Source organism: Eucyclogobius newberryi, unplaced genomic scaffold, assembly GCF_026437365.1.
Source record: "Eucyclogobius newberryi isolate DKJ021-1_F unplaced genomic scaffold, fEucNew1.0.hap1 SCAF_3, whole genome shotgun sequence".
NCBI lineage: Eukaryota > Metazoa > Chordata > Actinopteri > Gobiiformes > Gobiidae > Eucyclogobius > Eucyclogobius newberryi.
In genome coordinates, this window is record NW_027315945.1 from 29,089,074 (window position 1) to 29,109,480 (window position 20,407).

The following is a 20,407-nucleotide window of genomic DNA, read 5'->3' on the forward strand; positions in this document are numbered from 1 at the left end:
GACTACCATGGTCTAAACTAAACTAGGGCTACCATGGTCTAAACTAGGACTACCCAGGTCTAAACTGGGACTAACTAGGCCTAAACTAGGATAACACAGCTTTAAACTAAGACTACAGTGGCTCAAGCCAGGTCTTAAACAGGACAAACCCAGCACAAGATCTAAAGCAGGTCTCAACTGGTCTCAACTGGTCTCAACATGATGGATCACAGAGAAATGCAGTGTGTGCCTCATTACAGTTTGAACATCTGCTGAATCTGTCAATAAAATTGTAAACAGCATTAAGATTAAAATCACAGTCTGAACAATTCCACGGACGTCTTCGACCATAAACTCTGCAGTGACCTCAGAAGTTTCCCTCAGAACATTATGCTACTGCTCTTGATTGCCTTGGGAGTGTAAACAATACAAACATAACTGCACTAAACTAATTTCTGCTATTTCAGAGACAGCATAGATTGGTTACTAAAGGACAGGACAGGAATGCTGAAACCATAAATATGAATACCAGATCGGCTAAAAAACATGAATTATAACGCTCTACAGTGAAGGACAGTATTGATGGTGGTTACTGTCCCTATTTGTTCATTTCTATTATATCAAGAACAGACTTTTCGATGATGTCAAGGCCAAAATGAGCAGAAGTAAAAGGTTAATGTCATGTCTGATTTGGGCAGTGTTGACAGAATACCAGACGTGTGGCATTTATGATTCCTACATTACAGTGTGAATACAAATTTGCCTGGGATCCAGAACACACACTCCTTCACTTCTTTACAAAGACTCAAACAGAACAGCGCAATCATATTTGTTTATTTCAGTGATGCAAGTGAAACAAAGGAGTTCATCCATCATTTAGAACTAAATCAAATGTGTCTCATCTCAGATTAACAGCGTTTTGTGCTTCGCTCATTGATGCTGCAGAACTCTGATATTTTTCCCTGTGATGTGTATATATTTTTGACAGATCATGTGTGTTACTGATTGGCTAATCAACCAGTCTATCACGGCCATCTGAATTTGTGGAGATAAAAAACGGATTGATATCGATCCGTATGAAAATACAGAAACGTATCATTCTGGGTTTCAAAGGCAAGTTTATAGCTTTCAATGAGAGTTACAGAAGGCGCCATGTGAAGCAAAATGAGAGGACAAGTAGCGCTGTGTGCCTCAAGTCGTTTAGACGATTATTCAGTCAAAAATGTTAAGTCGACCAAAACCTTTATTAGTCGACTAATTAATTTATTGGCATTATAAAAGTATTTATGTGAACCACAGAAGAAAGAAGGCATGGTGTGTAAGCTAGTGTTCTTGGAGTGAATTGTGTATTTATTAAGGTCTGATCATATAGCCGACTAACCGATGCATAGAGCAAGCCTTAAGTTTATAAAGTATTTCTCGGTTACAGGACTCGGTTCTGATGATGGAAACTCGAGAGTATGCACTTACACAGTAACGCTGTGCCTCGTTTGTTTGTGAGACCATTAAAACTCAGGGGGTGTGGAGTGGACACATGACACAAGCCTTGTACTTTGGATCGAGATAACCAGTCCAAACTTCCGGGTTTGTGTTTGAATGTGAGGAAATCTGCGGTATTAAAGGATTGGGGACTGGCTCGTGAACAGCAGCAGAGGAGTTCAAAAATATGGAGGCATCATTTTTACATACAAGAGTCAATGTTAAGTTTAGGGCTGTAGACTAAGAATTTCTGTGGTCGACTAAAGACATGCTCTGGCTATTGATTAGTTGACTTAAGGAGGCAGCAGCAGCAGCATGAAACTGACCAAAGCTCTTCAAATATATTTATATGATCTGACTCAAACTGCACTATTCATACAGAAAAGAACCAGGAAACAGTGTACATAAGTCAAAGTCAAAGGCAACTCACTCCAAATGCTCTTCTTTCTGTTGCCATATGAATCCTTAAAACTCAAATAATGATAATTACAGTATATAATAATAAAGATAATGTCGTTGACAAAAACAACATTGACCAATTACCGTAATTGATTAAACAACTTAAGGCCGACAAGTCCTAAAACATATACACTCATGCCACTCATTGTTTCCTGTTTAGAGGTGATATTTTGACAGCTTTTGTCCATTCAAATGATGTGAGATTGTGTTTTGAATAGTCAATTGCTGTGGATTTTTATCACTCTAAAACCCACAACACACGAGGCTTTAGTTGTAACTTTTCTGGTCGACTCCACGGAGATGTTTCCTGGAATGTTCCACACTACGTCATTCAGTTTAAACTCGATTGGAGACGAGCAGGTGACGCCGCCGGGCAAAGCGACAGATCAGATCTGCAAAGAGGCGACTGCTCACAGTAACAGGAAAGCAATAACATCTCCATGACGACAAGCAGGTGGCGAACCCTCACAGAGAAGTTGGCGCACATGTAAAGTTGTTTTTCAGATATTATTTGAAATCTGACATACGGGCTTCTTTGTGTTCATTTTGTGTTATTATTTAATTTAGTATTTTTAAAAACCAAGTAATAAAGAGAGAAAAAAGGAATGTAATTTGGTATGGATCGGGCTTCCTAGACTAAAAAGAGCAAACATAATTTTGACTATTTTATACAACAATTATGACGTATTAAGTATACATGTGTTCAGAGTGGAAAATTATACACATTTCCTATTCTAGCAGAGTCATTATTCGCTGTTGTATTCGCTTTTGAAGAATTGGACTCACACTCATTATATTAGATTTATATCCATGTGATAATAGACTTAACATTTCATAATACTTATCTGGTTATCATTGTCATTATCTCCATTCACCCTTGCTGGGAATATGTCTTACGTATTTAAATTGCACTAATCTCACCAAACAAGTCCCAATGACTCAGTAGCGCAGTGGAGGAAGCAAAACACACCTAAATCACAAGAGCCAGACGCTGTGACTGTGAAGTTTGTCTTGTGGAGGTGAACAATAGTATCACAACGACTTCTCATCCTCAAAGGCAGAGCGCTCACAGGTGGCACAACAGCTTCAGTGACACAACCATCAACATGAAAATATCTTATCATACGAGCAACTTGCGTACTTTGCCCACACTCTCACTCACCACCACCACCACCTGCTCCCGACAAAGTCCCAGCTGCCCCCGACACAGTCCCATCTGCCCCCGAGACAGTTTTAGCTTCCCCGATACAGTCTTAGCTGTCCCAGCTGCCCCCGACACAGTCCCAGCTGCCCCCGACACAGTCCCAGCTGCCCCCGACACAGTCCCAGCTGGCCCCGACACAGTCCCACTGGCCCCGACACAGTCCCACTGGCCCCGACACAGTCCCAGCTGCCCCCGACACAGTCCCAACTGCCCCCATCACAGTCTCAGCTGCCCCCGACAAAGTCCCAGCTGCCCCCGACACAGTCCCATCTGCCCCCGAGACAGTTTTAGCTTCCCCGATAGTCTTAGCTGTCCCAGCTGCCCCCGACACAGTCCCAGCTGCCCCCGACACAGTCCCAGCTGCCCCCGACACAGTCCCAGCTGCCCCCGACACAGTCCCACTGGCCCCGACACAGTCCCAGCTGCCCCCGACACAGTCCCAACTGCCCCCATCACAGTCTCAGCTGCCCCCGACACAGTCCCAGCTGCCCCCGACACAGTCCCAGCTGCCCCCGACACAGTCCCAGCTGCCCCCGACACAGTCCCAACTGCCCCCATCACAGTCTCAGCTGCCCCCGACAGTCTCATCTGCCCCCGACAGTCTCATCTGCCCCCGACAGTCTCATCTGCCCCCGACAGTCTCATCTGCCACCGACAGTCTCATCTGCCACCGACACAGTCTCAGCTGCCACCGACACAGTCCCAGCTGCCACCGACACAGTCCCAACTGCCCCCATCACAGTCTCATCTGCCGCCGACACAGTCTCAGCTGCCACCGACACAGTCTCATCTGCCCCGACACAGTCTCAGCTGCCCCCGACACAGTCCCAACTGCCCCCATCACAGTCTCAGCTGCCCCCGACAGTCTCATCTGCCCCCGACACAGTCTCAGCTGCCACCGACACAGTCTCAGCTGCCACCGACAGTCTCAGCTGCCCCTGACACGGTCTCATCTGCCCCCGACACAGTCTCATCTGCCCCCGACACAGTCTCATCTGCCCCCGACACAGTCTCAGCTGCCCCCACACAGTCTCATCTGCCACCGACACAGTCTCATCTGCCACCGACACAGTCTCAGCTGCCCCCGACACAGTCTCAGCTGCCACCGACACAGTCTCATCTGCCACCGACACAGTCTCATCTGCCACCGACACAGTCTCAGCTGCCCCCGAGACAGTTTTAGCTTCCCCGATAGTCTTAGCTGTCCCAGCTGCCCCCGACACAGTCCCAGCTGCCCCCGACACAGTCCCAGCTGCCCCCGACACAGTCCCACTGGCTCCGACACAGTCCCACTGGCCCCGACACAGTCCCAGCTGCCCCCGACACAGTCCCAACTGCCCCCATCACAGTCTCAGCTGCCCCCGACACAGTCCCAGCTGCCCCCGACACAGTCCCAGCTGCCCCCGACACAGTCCCAGCTGCCCCCGACACAGTCCCAACTGCCCCCATCACAGTCTCAGCTGCCCCCGACAGTCTCATCTGCCCCGACAGTCTCATCTGCCCCCGACAGTCTCATCTGCCCCCGACAGTCTCATCTGCCACCGACACAGTCTCAGCTGCCACCGACACAGTCCCAGCTGCCACCGACACAGTCCCAACTGCCCCCATCACAGTCTCATCTGCCGCCGACACAGTCTCAGCTGCCACCGACACAGTCTCAGCTGCCACCGACACAGTCTCAGCTGCCACCGACACAGTCTCATCTGCCCCGACACAGTCTCAGCTGCCCCCGACACAGTCCCAACTGCCCCCATCACAGTCTCAGCTGCCCCCGACAGTCTCATCTGCCCCCGACACAGTCTCAGCTGCCACCGACACAGTCTCAGCTGCCACCGACAGTCTCAGCTGCCCCTGACACGGTCTCATCTGCCACCGACACAGTCTCAGCTGCCCCGACACAGTCTCATCTGCCACCGACACAGTCTCATCTGCCCCCGACACAGTCTCAGCTGCCCCCACACAGTCTCATCTGCCACCGACACAGTCTCAGCTGCCACCGAAACAGTCTCAGCTGCCACCGACACAGTCTCAGCTGCCCCCGACAGTCTCAGCTGCCCCCGACACAGTCTCAGCTGCCCCCGACACAGTCTCAGCTGCCCCCGACACAGTCTCAGCTGCCCCCGACACAGTCTCAGCTGCCCCCGACACAGTCTCAGCTGCCCCGACAGTCTCATCTGCCACCGACACAGTCTCAGCTGCCTCCGACACAGTCTCATCTGCCCCCGACACAGTCTCATCTGCCCCCGACAGTCTCATCTGCCCCGACACAGTCTCAGCTGCCCCCGACACAGTCTCAGCTGCCCCCGACACAGTCTCATCTGCCACCGACACAGTCTCATCTGCCCCCGACACAGTCTCATCTGCCCCCATCACAGTCTCAGCTGCCCCCGACACAGTCTCAGCTGCCCCGACAGTCTCATCTGCCACCGACACAGTCTCAGCTGCCTCCGACACAGTCTCATCTGCCCCCGACAGTCTCATCTGCCCCGACACAGTCTCAGCTGCCCCCGACACAGTCTCAGCTGCCCCCGACACAGTCTCATCTGCCACCGACACAGTCTCATCTGCCTCCGACACAGTCTCATCTGCCCCCGACACAGTCTCATCTGCCCCCGACACAGTCTCAGCTGCCACCGACACAGTCTGCCCCGCAGCGTGTAATAAGATCAGGAATCACAGACGTGCACGGGCTGAAAACTGCGCGTAAAGGCAACAGGCCCAAGAGAAATAAAATCAGTCAAGTTGAAAATGAAATGTTCCAGAAGTATACAGATAGCATCACGTGACCAGCACACGGTCCTTCCTTCTTAGACGACTTTAATGGGAATATACACCATTATCTTTTAATTCTAACGCATAACTTTTTAATAATCTTGTTCCTAATCCTGGTTCCCAATGGACACGTTCTGTCCTTGAACAACTTTAAAACGCTCTGTTTATAATGAGAGTGAACTCACGGGCAGATCCACGTTCACGTCTGATCCGTCCAGCAGCAGCACGCGGCAGGTGATGGAGGTCCGTGCGCCCCCCGCCGCGGGGATATGCACTGAAGCCCCCCCAGTGACCACCGCAGGCGCATGTACAACCTGCTGCTGATGGGCCAGGAGTAAGGGGTTCCCGGTCACCCCTCCGCCCCCTCCCGTACCGAGCTTTCCGTCCCGTTCGTCCCTTTCTCTCTGGAATCGACTCCTCGAGCGGCGGCTGAACGTCCGACGCAGAAAGCCCATCATCTTCCTGGTCCAAGAGTCGTTCTCCGCGCGAGGAGGATCTCCTCAGAGACAAAGACCCTCAGACCCTCAGACCGGGGGTGACATACCAAGGGAACGTGTCCTGAATTCACGCACAGCCACAACAGGAGCAAAGCCCAAAAAAGCAGAGCCCAAAGGATTGAGCTCCGTCCTCGCTCCGTCCCGCGGCACCTGCCTCCTCCTGAGCTCGCTGTTGCGTACTGACCCCTGGATCCTGAGAAAGTCCCGAGTCTCCTCAGCGGGACCTCTGGAAAGAGCCGTGTTCGTGTGAAGGGAAAATCCACTCTGTCTCCTCTGGACTGAAGCCGGGCTTGTTCCCGACTCTCGCCGGTGAAGTGAAACTCTGATCTACCTCACAGGTAAAAGTCAACCAGTGAAACTGGACAAACAGCCTGGTCTGCGCATGCGCACCGCACGGCGCAGAACAAACTTCTGACGCTTCAACTGCACGAGACACAGCATCCAACCAGCGCCATCTGTCTGCCGCGCGCGCGCCTCACGAGACTGAGGCTGACCCTCACGGTCATCACACTGAAGAGCATATTCATACATTCATACATTCATACATTCATACTTACGTCTGCAGTGGGTGTTTGAGTGGCTCCGCTGAGTCACACTTAGTTCATGTTTTTGCTGAATATTTTACTCCACATTTGTGTCTGACTGCACATTAGTTTCATCTCAATATTAGACTATTACAGTTACAATACTAAATAGCATTTTGTTATCTGCTGCTAAAGTATATATGCTATAGTAATTAGTCTCACTGATATGTTCAGGTTCACACATTCACAAAACACACAGTATTTGGTAAATTCACACAAGAAGACATAACGGAATAAAAATAATAAAATCAGTGTTTATTGCGTGTTAATAATTTAACTTGTTTACAGTGTGTGCTGCGCCTTTGGTTGACTTTATCTAACGTATGGATCAAAGTCACTGCGGTTACTGTTGGCATGGCAAAGACAAAGCACAGATAATCTTTGTTTCCCTCTGCCATGCGGCTCGACTGGAGCCATCAGTCTAAGGCACGCTAATCCTCATAAGTGGCAGCATCGCTGAGTGGCCTCTTGCTCAGAAATGAGCTCTCACAAGTCTTATACATCAGTCACTATGGAGACGGCAGCAAGTACCAGCTTTATGCATGATCAGCAGAAAGCGAAAGGCCAACTAGGTGTATCATAGCGTGGTAATCTTGACGTTTCACCACCAGCTGTGCTCTTAGGACAGTTTGCACTTAATATGCAGGCCGAGTACCGATCCTGGAGGAGTGACTGCTTCAGTGGGAGTCAGCTTGTGCGTGACTAGAAGAAAATGACATTTTATGTGGTCTCTCGATGATTAAGACTTGACTGGAGCAGAAGACCCCTCATGTTTCTCCTTGTAGACACGCAAAATGGCCTCACATACGAACTGGAACTGACACTGAAAGAAAATAAAAAAATTACAAAATGTTAATTAATAGGAGGGGTTTGTGTGATATTAACAAACTAAAGGTCACATGAATAGATTAAGTGTTCGAGACCTTTTGGGTTTTACGCCTCAAGCTGCACTTTCGGTTTCACCAGCACATTTATGAGGGATTATCTTATAAAACTTAAAAATGTTCTAATCTGTTCCCCAAATAAGAATTATACATTAAAATGATTATTGGTAACTAGGGCTTCAATGATTAATCGAGTAATTGTGACTAATCGACTGAAAATAACCATCATTGTATTTTGATAATTGTAATAATTATCTGGACTATACAGACTTTAAAACACATTTAAAAATACCCTTTATAACAAAGACAGTGGCATTATTAAATCAAAATGTCAAAAAAGATAAATAATACATTTTATTTGTGAATATTCTCTCTAGAAGCGTTCCGTCACCGTATTTTAACATTTATTTGGTTAAAAAGATATTCTAAAAGTCTCAATACACAAAAGTACTAATAGTTTGACAAGTCTACTAATCAGAAACATAATCGCTGACTAGTCGGCTACTAATCTAAATAATAACTCAAAAATAATGACATGACTTAGTGACAGCCCTAGTTGCAATGATTAGTCTGAATAATCGCGTCCGGGTCGACTATAATAATAATAACAATAATTGTATTTTGATAATTGCAATAATTTGTTATCTGACTATAAAATAGCTGCCAAATACATTGTGTCATAAAGACAGCAGTATTATTAAATCCAAATGAGGCAACAATGGGACAATTCAAGAGTGAGTTTTGAAGTGTTTTCTACGTCTCACGTTTTTTGCTGTTCATTTTCTGCTTTTTATTCCTCACGTAATGTTCTGTAAACGGTTTGGAGGTTCAAACATGAGCTAAGCCTGCTGTAACCGTGTGACATTGACTCTGGCTCGTTACGGTAAAGCCTGTCCCAGCATTGAGCGGGTTTTCCATTGCAAACAGATGGAGGAAACATAAGAACCGTTCCATCAGCAAAAAAACAGGTTTCACGAGGGACCGTATCACTTTTCAAAATGCGGGCAACGCCGGCATAAAAATGTTCTATATTTAAACCGCGACATGTGATGCATTGTTCCTTTCATTGTTAGATCTTGTAATGATATATACTCTTTCCATTTTGAAGCTTAATCTGATAAAGACAGAGCATAGTTACAAACGGGTACGGTTGGAGGGCGAGGAAGGCTGAGGTGGTCGTGCATGTGCTGCAGCTCTACCATCGAGCCACATCATTTACACATTTTTTTATGCAGTTGTGGTCCTTTTATTTTGTTTATGGAATGTGAGCTTCTACTGATTTTTGATATGGGACGACCAAAATGCTTTACTTGGAAGTGGCCTGAAATAGGATTCATACTCCAGGAACCTGTCACGTCACGACCACAAACTTAATTCACTTGTATTGACCTTTTTTGTGCAATGTGCGGTGTGCTAAAGTATTCAGCCTCTTTTCCCTGAGTGCATCCAGTTGCTGCCAGAAGTTGCCTGATGATTGCTGAAAGATTGAGTGTTGACCCAAGGATTAAATAGAGCCCTGTGTGTAATCTAATCTCAGTATAAATGCAGCTGTTCTAAAGATGGCCACAGAAGTTTGTTTGGACATGCAGTCCGAGGAACACACCACACAGGTCAGGGGGGAAACTGTGGAGAAGTTGAAAGCAGGGTTAGGTTGTACAAAGAATGTGAACGCTTTGAACATCTCACGGAGTACTGTTCAATTATACGGAAATGTAAAGAGTCCTTTAGAAGCCATGTGGAGGACACAGCTAACATGTGGATGGAAGTGCTCGGGTGTGTGATCAGACCAAAATTGAACTTTTTAGCCTAAAAGCAAAAAGCTATGTGAGGCACAAAACACGGCACATGACTCTGAACACACCATCCCCACTGTCAAACATGGTGGTGCAGCATCGGGCTGTGGGGCTGCTTTTCTTCAGCAGGGACAGGGAAGCTGCCCAGAGCTGATGGAAGATGGATGGAGCCAAATACAGGGCAATCTTGGAAGAAAACCTGTTGGCGTCTTCAAAAGATGACTCTAAACATGAATCCAGAGCTACAATGGAAAAGTTTGAACCAAAAAAATATTCATGCGTTAGAATGACCCAGTCAAAGCTCAGGCCAAAATCCAATAGAAAGTCTGTGATGTGAAAACTGCTGTTCACATCCAATCTGACAGAGCTTGAGCTGTTGCAGAGAAGAATGGGCAGACATTCCAGCCTGTAGGTGAGCTAAGCTGGTAGAGACATAACCCAGGAGACCTGCAGCTGTAACTTCAGAGAAAGGCAGTTCTATAAAGTTTTGGCTCAGGAAGGCTGAATACTTTTGCACGCAGATCTTTCACTTTCCTTTCACTTCACAACTGTGTGCAACTTTGTGTTGCTCTTTCACCAAAAAGCCAATACAATTAGTTGAAATGTGTGGTCGTGACGTAGCACACGTTCCCCCACAGACACTGTATTTCCTGTTACCTAGAAACCATAGTCAACAAGGGCAAAAATCCATATAAATTTACACAATTGTTATGATTTTGAAAATAATAATACCTGATTTCAACGTTATTTTGTCAAATGATTGTTTAAACTGTCTGAAAATGGTATCCGTTGCTGTAAAGTGTCTTTGCGTTTGGCTGTAATGTCACTTATTGATGACATCACAGGGATTCAGTTTTAGAGCTCTACTTCCTGAAACTTTTATTTTGAAATTGTTCTTTCCAAACTGCAACTCTACTGATGTAAACAATCCCACCAAATGAGGTCATCATTTCAAAACCCGTCTTATGCACTTTAAATTTTTTATTCACACTTAAATTTAAGGAATGGCCCGATGTCGTCCTTCAACATATTTGGTGCTAAACATTAGTGTAAACCTGTCATACCGTGGTCTGAACCATCATGGCGCGCTGGTCTCGCAGTGTTTTCACGATCTCCAGCGGAAACACAGGTCGACCCTGGTCCAACAACGCCAGCCCCGTTTCCATGGTGATGAGAACGCCCGTCCGTCCAATCCCAGCGCTGCGGCGAATCAAAACAAACCAACAATTTATCATTTATTTATTCATGGGTTGCAGAGGACGTTTACCCATTCAAAAGATATAATATTTTGTTTTTGATCGTTGATCACTAATGGCAACGGTGCTGTATTTTCATCACTCTGAAACCTGTGGAAAAAGGAAACTCACTCTGGTTTTATGTGGGTCGAACAGAGTTGGCTTTACACACAAGACCACAATCATTAATCAAAACGTATTGAGAGAAAAAAGGTAAGTGTTTGGATTGACATGAGACACAAAATACTCTCAATGGAAATAAAAAACTTTTAAATTGAGGTTACAGGTGGATGTATTTGAATCATATTTGCAATTAGGTCTGACTTTGTCTAATGATTGCAAGGTATTTGGTTTGTCTTTTCTCCCCCCCACTGTCTGCATGTTGTTCTGCATTATCTGTGAATGAAAATCAAATAAAATATGAATAACAAAAAATAATAAAGTTGACTTGATGTCTCTGCTAACTTAATCCTCCTTTCTGTTGTTCAGCGTTTAATGCGTTATTATCATCCCAATGTAATGATTAGTTGATGAATAAAAACATTGGTTTACTAAAAGATGTAAAATGTTGGTATGTTTAAAAAATGTATTCTGTTTTACCAATAGCAAGTGGAATAAGATTGTGACAGAACAAGGTGGCAATATATTTCTAAATTTAAATAATATCATGAAGGTTGTTTTAAAGATATGTAAAAAAAAAAAATAATGTTGAGTGTATATTGTGTATTGTAAACAACAACAATAACAAATTATATAAAAAATAAACAAACTATGTTTACTATGTACAAACTATGTAAACTAGGTGATATTTCTGCATTTTTGTGAATAATGTTACACAGATAGTTCACATTTGACTGACAATTAAACCTCAACTAAAACATTTAAAGACACGTTTTAACACATTTTTGTTCGATTGACATAATATCCTCCGACTATCGTTATATAAAAAATAGCGAGGTATTAATTTTTGTCCATATCGCCAACCTCTATTTGTAGATTTATCAAGAATGTGCGCACTCTAATTGTTCTGGACGTTTCATGTAGTAACTTCTTACAGCATCAAAGGGTAAAACATTTTGAATCGCAGAGGACAGACCTGTGCCAGTGTCTGAGCTACACAAACGTCACCTGCAGTGCACCATGAGCGGCTCGTCTGCTCGCCGCCGCTCCCGCACAGAGCTGACGAACAGCAGGAAGTCCGAGGGGTCGTCGGGGACACCGTGATCCGGCCAGGCCACGTACTGGAGGTGTGTGACCGCCCGCTCCTCTCCCAGCTGCAACAAACACAAAAACAGGTGTACAAATACAGGGGGATACAAACTTTATTGAGCACATTTTAAACCGGCCAGCTGCTCACATACAGACTCGTGCTGTACTACCCATTTCAGTACCGCAGTAATATTTAAAAATGCTCTTTCTTGGTTCAAGGTTTTACACGATATACAGACATTTTCATCACAAAATAAATAGTACTTTATTTTATTCAACATGTTGGTTCGTGCTGTGGGTTGTTATGGTTTTGATTGAGCTCAAAATCATTCTAAAACTGTTCACGAGAGGTCATATTTTGTATAATTTTTGTATTATTTAATCTAATTTCGATACTAGAATCCGATTTTCGATACTTTTGACAACCCTAATACGGACATCAGTCAATCAACCCTTAAGTCACTCCCTAAAAACCTCGGTCAGTGAGTAGTGCAGTCTGCTGGCTCGGGGGACAAAGGAAAAATAAACATCAATAACAAAAAAAAAGAAGCGACTGGATCAGAAGTAGAACAAAGACCACATGGTAATATTAAAGAAGCCGTTTTGTTATTGGAAATGTCTTTCTACAGTGTAAACAATGGGTTCTTTATTACCATTCTTATAAACATGTGCTATAGTGTTTAACCAGGAAGTTGTAGTTCTTCTGAAGCGCTCAAAACACGTTGTTCCCATGTCTTGCAGCGCTTCTCCGTACTTTTAAAGCCCATACACTGTCACTGTACTTGCTCTGAACATATTACCTTTAAATCTCCTGCTAATAAACAACTTTGACACTTGCAGCTACTGTTTTTAGTCTTCATTGACACACAATTGATACTTCTGCTGCCTGGAGAGGACGCACAATAAATCCAAGTCATTTTCTATGTTCTGGGATTGGATTATTGTACTATTGCACATATAAATTGGGGCTGCGAGATGACATGAGAAAGAAATAACCTGAATTGTTCTTCTCACTGCGATCGATCACAATTTTTGATTTGATTTTCACTTACTCACTAAAAACAAAACTGGCACAAAACTGACTTTGAAAATTTATCTCCTAAACATTGCCATTCAACTTTTTAGACATAAAACATGAAAAACAATAGCAAAGCTGCCTTAAAGTATTTTCTTAAAGCCAGGACAAATCATAGTATGAGAACATTAAGAAGATTTACAGAGAAACTTACAATATATAGGTACAGGTGAGTATTTTTGACAGAAAGTAGGTAGAGGGTAGAAGGGAAAACCAGTGACAGAAGTGCTGACTCTGGTCTTTGGACTGGGCTCGTTGCCTCTGAGGCGACGCAGGTTTGACTCGCGCTGCCAGAGGAACAGATGGACCAACATAGATGAATCTGTGTTCGCTTGTTTGTGAACTCACGCTTCCCTGATCACTGAACATTTACTCAGGGCTAATGAAGCTAATGTGACAAATCTATGGCTGTGTTTACACTTGCACAGACACACACACCTCGGACTAGACCAGGACTAAATCAGGACTAAAACGGGACAAACCAAGTCTACTTCAGGACTAAACCAGGACAAAAACGGGACCAAACCGAGTCTACTTCAGGACCGAGCCAGGACAAGTGTGAACGCAAGCTGTGTATGTGCCAAGTTCTGCCAAATATTGTGAATAATCGTACATTTGTGATGTTTCTTCTCACAATAATCATAAAAATATCTATGTACAATATTATCAAAGCTAAAAGGAAGACACTTTTTGCGCCTAATACATGTGCTAATAAACAGCACATATACTACTGAGTACAACTGACCAGTCTGTGCTCTTGTGGCTCTTGTGGCTCTTGTGGCTCTTGTGGCTCTTGTGGCTCTTGTGGCTCTTGTGGCTACTAGTGGCGTGCGGTCAGGGCAATCAAGGCAGTCAGTGATTGGCCAGTAAAATTTAAAATTACCGTGTGTTATAACTATATATAAATTGTTCTGCTGAAGCTTGGTTGAACTCATGGTGTGTTTTTTAGTGGCTGTTACAGGCCACAGGGAATTACTGCGCGGGAAGCGTGGTTCTGCTTTTGCCACAGCGGCTCAGTCTGTGGCTGTGTTCAGAGGACCGTTCATGCTCCGCTCTCTAACATGAGCTTTTAGAACCACAACAGAAAGCAGCTTCTTCTGCGCATGGATCCCATGAATCTATATGTGGGAATCATGGATGTTTGCAGGTTTTGCCCTAACTGAGTATGTGCAGAGGAGAAACAAAGAACCTTAGAACATTGATACAATATATGAGTTTAGCTCAGTAGGATAGTCTACCCTTCCTGCAGGAGGCCTGGGTTCAAAGCCCACACTTGTGGTGTTTTTTTCTTCACTTTTCTATTATCCACTAAATGTTAATACTGTAGACACCCCAGATCTGCTTGCCCGCTTGCTTTCTACAACAGTGTTTTCTTTTTCTTTTTTGGGGTTCTGAGCACACTTTTGTTAATGCAAATATACTGGTACACCAACAACTAAAACATAAGATATTAAAAGTGTAAATAATGTTTGTCACTGTCTATGGGAATTGCAATAGTGTTTTTGCTGTCGTTTCCGGTTCAGAAGTTTGCTTAGGACACTCTAAAATGATTATTACATTAAACAAGTGTGGGAATTACAGTAATTACACATCACCTGACGATCCCTCAAAGCACACACTGTGAAAATCGCAGCTCTAATAACTTGGGTTAGGGTTAGTTTATTTTTATTTATGGGTTTAAGCTTCTTGTTATTAGTAACATTTGGTGGACTGTACTGTGTTCCCATTCAAAAGATAGAATATTTTGTATTGGATTGTCCTAGTTTTTCATTCTGAAAAACAATTATTTAAGGTTCAAAACAGGTTCAAAACTGATTCTCTGCTCCAGCTCCGTCTCTTCATACTGGCGAGCAGAACATTTTCATTTGCAATTGTGTTTTTTTTTCAGAGTATTTGCAAAAGCAACATTTTCAAAGGTGGACACAGTATGACATTTTCAGACCACTATTCTCAACTTCAAGACAATATACTCAAACAAGAAGGAATCAATCAAAATATAGCAATTTTATTGTTCAAGGAAACTATACAATAAAAGAAGAAGAAGAAGAACTTTTTGAAGAAATCGTACTTTTCAGAGTCATTTTGAGACTTCTACTTAAGTATGATTATGTTTTTTCTTACTTCTTTTTCTTACTGTAAGACTATAAGTGACAAATGCTTTACAAAATAGACTGGAGCTGCTCGACTTGATGATTTGTACCTCAGAGTGTGTGAGCGTGAAGCGTCTCGTCACGTAGGCCAGGTTACACTCCTCAGAATGGCATTTCACCTGCATGTGTCCGTAGCTCTTCACTTGCGGCGGATGAGGCCAGTACTGATGGCACTTTGTCTGCAGGATCACAAAATTGTTATTGTTATTAGTTTTGTTTTGTTTTATTTAATTTGTATTTTATTGTATTTTATTGTATTTTATTGTATTTTATTTATTTTATTTATTTTATTTATTTTATTTATTTTATTTATTTTATTTATTTTATTTATTTTATTTTTATTTAATGTATTTATTTAACTTATTTTACTTATTGTATTTATTTATTGTATTTATTGTATTTGTTTTATTTATTTTTTCATATATATTTTTCTATTATTACAGTGTATTTATATAGCGCTTTTCCACCTTCAAGGCACTCAAAGCAACATTGTTTTTCACGGACACATTTCCCTACAGCTGCGGTCTCGGCTCTCGCTCCGTTTTTTGTGTCTCCACAGAACGAGGTGCAAAGACGAGCAGCAGAGGAAATGGCAGTGATTGACAGTTTCCCGCACGCGACCCTTTGGTGGGATGAAGGTAGGGACAAATATTAGAATGGGATCAATCCATTTCAGTCTCTGGTTGCTCAGTAACTGTAAAGCTTATGCAAAGACGGCTTCATTTAACAGGACCTTGACAGCTCCCTGTGAGCTTTTCTTTTTTGTCATTACTGTGTCATTCAGATTCAGCTATTAACACAGTTTGTTCAGCTACAATTAAGCTTCAACATGAAACTACATCATGAACATCATGAATAAGAATAATAAGTCCTGGAACTAGCGATAGAACTAGTAGACAACTAGTAAGTAATTCTAATTTTGTATTAGTTGACGGGTCGAATTATCATTTCTATTGTACGTTGAGACCTTTTAAATACATTATCAACCAATTAAAAGTCTGAAGGCTTCAAGAAGACTTACAAATGTCACTGTCCTCGTTATAAAATGTCACTTTGCCTCTGTTATTTAGAGTCTGTACAGTCTAAATTACAATGATTAAAAACCGGTGGTCGACTGGTCTTGCTGCAGCCCTATCATGAATATAAAGCATGCAAACAGCTTAATTAGTGTATTCAAACATGCACTATGCAACGCTGGCATTAAACGTTTGAATCTCCATGGAAACGAGCAGGCCCAGGTCAGATCTGTGGAGATGCAAGCCTGATCAGTGCTACGAAAGCATTTATTGACGCTCTAAATTCCTTGAAGGAGACAAATGTATGTTCTTATTATGTAAAGCATCTTTGAGTTACTCTGAAAAGCGCTTCATATACTGATGCATTATTATGGTAATTACAGCAGATAGGTTAAATGTGGGTGGGCGTGTGTGTGTGTGTGTGTGTGTGTGTGTGTGTGCGTGTGTGTGTGCTTGTATGTGGGTGCGTGCGTGTGTGTGTGTGGGTGCGTGTGTGGGCGTGTGCTTGTGTGTGTGCGTGTGTGTGGGTGCGTGTGTGTGCTTGTATGTGGGTGCGTGCGTGTGTGTGTGTGTGTGCGTGTGTGTGGGTGTGTGTGTGTGTGGGGGTGGGCGTGTGTGTGTGCGTGGGTGCGTGTGTGTGCTTGTGTGTGGGTGCGTGCGTGCGTGTGTGTGGGTGCGTGTGTGGTCGTGTGCTTGTGTGTTTGCGTGTGCGTGTGTGTGTGTGCGTGTGGACGTGTGTGTGCATGCGTGCGTGTGTCTGCGTGTATGTGTGTGGGCGTGTGTGTGTGTGGGTGCGTGTGTGTGTGTGGGTGCGTGTGTGTGGGTGGGCGTGTGTGTGCGCGCGTGTGTTTGGGTGGGCGTGTGTGTGTGTGTGTGTGCGTGCGTGTGTACCCGGCCCCGCTCTGTCAAAGTGGTGAGCATGATGACGGTGTGTGCCTTCTGCTCCCAAACGCTCTGCCAAAAGTGAGAGCAGGTCTGAGGCAGCGGTCCCTGAGCAGCGACATAACGTAAACAAACAGCAGACATAGGGGGCGCCACCTACAAAACACACACACACAAATGATGCACACGCACAAATAAAGAGTGATGAATGTCATGTTCAGGACTGTCACAATGTTGTCATAAAATCTATTTAGATACCAAGGAATAGGATCGATACTCGATACAGATTTTGATAGCACAATAGTCCTTTTTAAAAATCACTTTTTACAGACAAACTTATCCATGTTATTATGTTGTCTTCTAAATAAAGCTCAAGATGTTTTAAACCGCTCCGGAAAGGTAAAATTTTGTGTGTTTCATGTATTTTTTAGTATCATTACTTGATCAAATGAGTATCTAGTTTCGATCCTAGTTTTAATATCAAATAGTATCTGATTTTTTATACTTTTGACAACCCTAGTCACAATGACACATTTGGTGGACTAATATCACTGCAGATTACATTGCTAATTACCATTATTTTACATAAACTAAAACTAATTTCTAATAAGGATATTGAGTAATATTTCTGCCCTTATGTGATCAATCTTATGATCAATTCATGTTTTTTGCAATACTTGAACTTCAACCAAAACATTTACACATCCTAACACATTTCCCTTTAAGGCAACCACTTTTGTGAGTTTGGGTATTACAAAAATAATTTGAACTGAATTGAATGCAATACCAGTAATTTAAAATAATTGGTTATTATCAAGATAATGTCAACATCCAAGGTGTAGATTTATTTAGTATTAACACATGTTTAACTTAATATAGATAATAACTACATAAGATAGTTAATACAATTCTTAATAACAGTGTGAATAATAACAATAAAATGTATAAAAGCTGAATTGCTACAGCTCCTTGGTAATTTAAGTAACCTTTAAAAGGTGCAGAATGTAACGTTTACCTGCTTGTCTCCATGGAGATGTTGTTGCTTAAACAAGTGATATTGCTTAAAAAGTAAGCATTTAAACTTCTATTCTTTGATAACAATATTCAGAGGATATTTTCACAAAGCATCAGGGATGTGCTAAAATGTATGTGTCGGTTGAGTTTCAAGTATTGCACAGAACGTGAATAGACCGTAAAATATATCATAAAAGGGCAAAAATATCACATGATGTTTCTGTCTCTTTTGAGGTGATTTTTAAAAAACTTTTAATCTTGGACAATATACTCGATACACTAATTACTCAATAAATCCTCCAGCTTCAAGTCCTCCTCATGTGCACATGGTGTACATAGATACTACATATGAAAGACTGTTCATCGTCTCATGTCTCACTGTTATGTGGCTGGCGTTGATGTAGTTTTTTGGGCCTCGTAGGACGACTCGAGTATCATCATCTGTAAAAGAGCAGGGCACCAGCAGGGGGCTTTAGTGAGCGAGTCATCAAAGGCAAATGAACTTTCTCCAGTTTTAAAACCTCTGACTCACTGGATCATACATAATGTGGATGGAGTGATGAATGTGTTCCTAGATAATTGATAAAGGAGAACACAACAGGACTAATCAAACAGTGGGACTAAATGCGTTTATACTTTCACCCACTTCTTTTCGAACACGCATGTATTTATTTTCTTATATACAGTGAATATTATGAAATGTTGTTGGGGAAACAGATGGAATATGTTATTGACTTTGTTGTTTTTTGACTTGATATCTACTGTATCATGCATGTTCAAGAAATTTAAGAAATGGAAGATTGCACTTGAGTGAGTTTCAGTCATTTTATTAAGAGGTTTCTTGCAAATGTCTGTCGATAAAGTAAATGCTCTAATATTTCAAAACAACACTTTTCCCATAGACAACATACAAGTTGCTTTATCAAAACGAGCACTTACATGGTAAAACGTCTCTGTAACGATTCTTTTCCGTGTTTTCCGAGAGCCGAGCACAGTTGAGAGACAAGCCGGGATTCCTCTTGTACAAATTCTTCAGAAAAGAGAAGAGAAACTACAACAATATATCTTAAGTGACTCATGCTTTCATGACTAGTGTCTTAGTCATCGCACTCGCGCACGTCGTACATCATACATACTTCTTCTTTTCACTTTGGCTGTTCACAGGTCGCTCTGGGGAATCGCCTGCCCTCATGTGACCTTCTCCTCTGCAGCCGCTTCTCTCAAACTTCATGTCCACTTTCTCCACATATATCGTCTCTGTGTAAACCTCCTGCTCACCAACTCTGACCCCAGCGTCCTTCTTCCAGTGAAGGTACTACTCTTCAACCAACCCAAACCATCTAAATCTGGCCTCGATGTTTTTATTTCTGAAACAACTGACATGGACCACTCTTCTAATGTACTCATCCCTGATACGATCCGCCACCTCCATCTCTGTCTTTTTCTTAGCGTTTCTGAGTCCAAACTTTAGAACATTGCTGGTCTCACCCACTGTTCAATTAACCCAAAAGATCAGAGGCAGAAAATGTAAGTAATTCTACCATCAAAACCACATTAACAATCCTAAGCGTAATCTTCTGAGCATTTCTAAAGGTGCTGTGGTCAAAGGTATGTTGCTCTGGTTGAATATATTTAAAATATGCCTTTGGGAAAAGGTTTCCACACCTCTGCTCTAATTAAAAGCACTGCCCCTGGTGTAAAAGCAGCAGGACAATCTCAACTGCACCTACAATTTTAGCTTTTATAAACTGAGGCACATCAAATCATAGAGAATATTGTAACTGTTCCGAGTTGTAATGAGCAGCTCATTCCAACGTTTTCATTATGTAAATTTCTTATTGTCATTAATACATTTAAATTAAATACAATGTATACGATTATTATAGTCATAACTATTATAAATTACAATTGTATCAGTAAAATAAAAAGTTTCAAATTTGTTGGCGACTGTGTTTATGAAATGTATACATTCTGGCATGCACATTAAAGCAGCACTATGTAACTTTTCAGGGGAGGCTCCACCACCTGCTTGTCTCTATGACGATATTATTGCTTTGCTCAGAATGTTCCACAGTATGGCATTAAATGTTTCTATTGCTAAAAAAAGCACTTGTAAATGAATAAACGCAAGATAGACAAATACAGTGGAAAATCCCAGGTAATGCAATAAGATCT

General features: G+C 42.8%; 2 protein-coding genes across 6 annotated transcripts in view; both read right to left on the reverse strand.

Moving 5' to 3' along the window:
• The window catches only part of epb41l4b (erythrocyte membrane protein band 4.1 like 4B), a 44,054-nt gene extending 37,191 nt beyond the window's left edge, over nucleotides 1-6,863 (reverse strand). The window contains exon 1 of the mRNA XM_072460686.1: nucleotides 6,079-6,863. Within this exon, the coding sequence (XP_072316787.1) occupies nucleotides 6,079-6,351 (273 nt within the window). The 5' untranslated portion in view covers nucleotides 6,352-6,863. The remainder of the gene's footprint in view (nucleotides 1-6,078) is intronic.
• A 345-nt stretch (nucleotides 6,864-7,208) lies between these two features.
• ptpn3 (protein tyrosine phosphatase non-receptor type 3) overlaps nucleotides 7,209-20,407 on the reverse strand; it is a 37,298-nt gene continuing 24,099 nt past the window's right edge. For 2 of the 5 annotated variants that reach the window (XM_072460086.1, XM_072460083.1), the window contains exons 20-26: nucleotides 19,172-19,262; nucleotides 18,612-18,673; nucleotides 17,228-17,374; nucleotides 15,371-15,499; nucleotides 12,015-12,160; nucleotides 10,716-10,851; nucleotides 7,209-7,797 (exon numbers count right to left, since the gene is read on the reverse strand). In XM_072460086.1, coding sequence (XP_072316187.1) covers nucleotides 7,714-7,797; nucleotides 10,716-10,851; nucleotides 12,015-12,160; nucleotides 15,371-15,499; nucleotides 17,228-17,374; nucleotides 18,612-18,673; nucleotides 19,172-19,262 — 795 coding nt within the window. In that variant the 3' untranslated portion in view covers nucleotides 7,209-7,713. Of the gene's footprint in view, nucleotides 7,798-10,715; nucleotides 10,852-12,014; nucleotides 12,161-15,370; nucleotides 15,500-16,624; nucleotides 17,375-18,611; nucleotides 18,674-19,171; nucleotides 19,263-20,407 lie in introns of those variants that run through there. The other 3 variants (XM_072460081.1, XM_072460085.1, XM_072460082.1) reach the window with 2 other exon arrangements.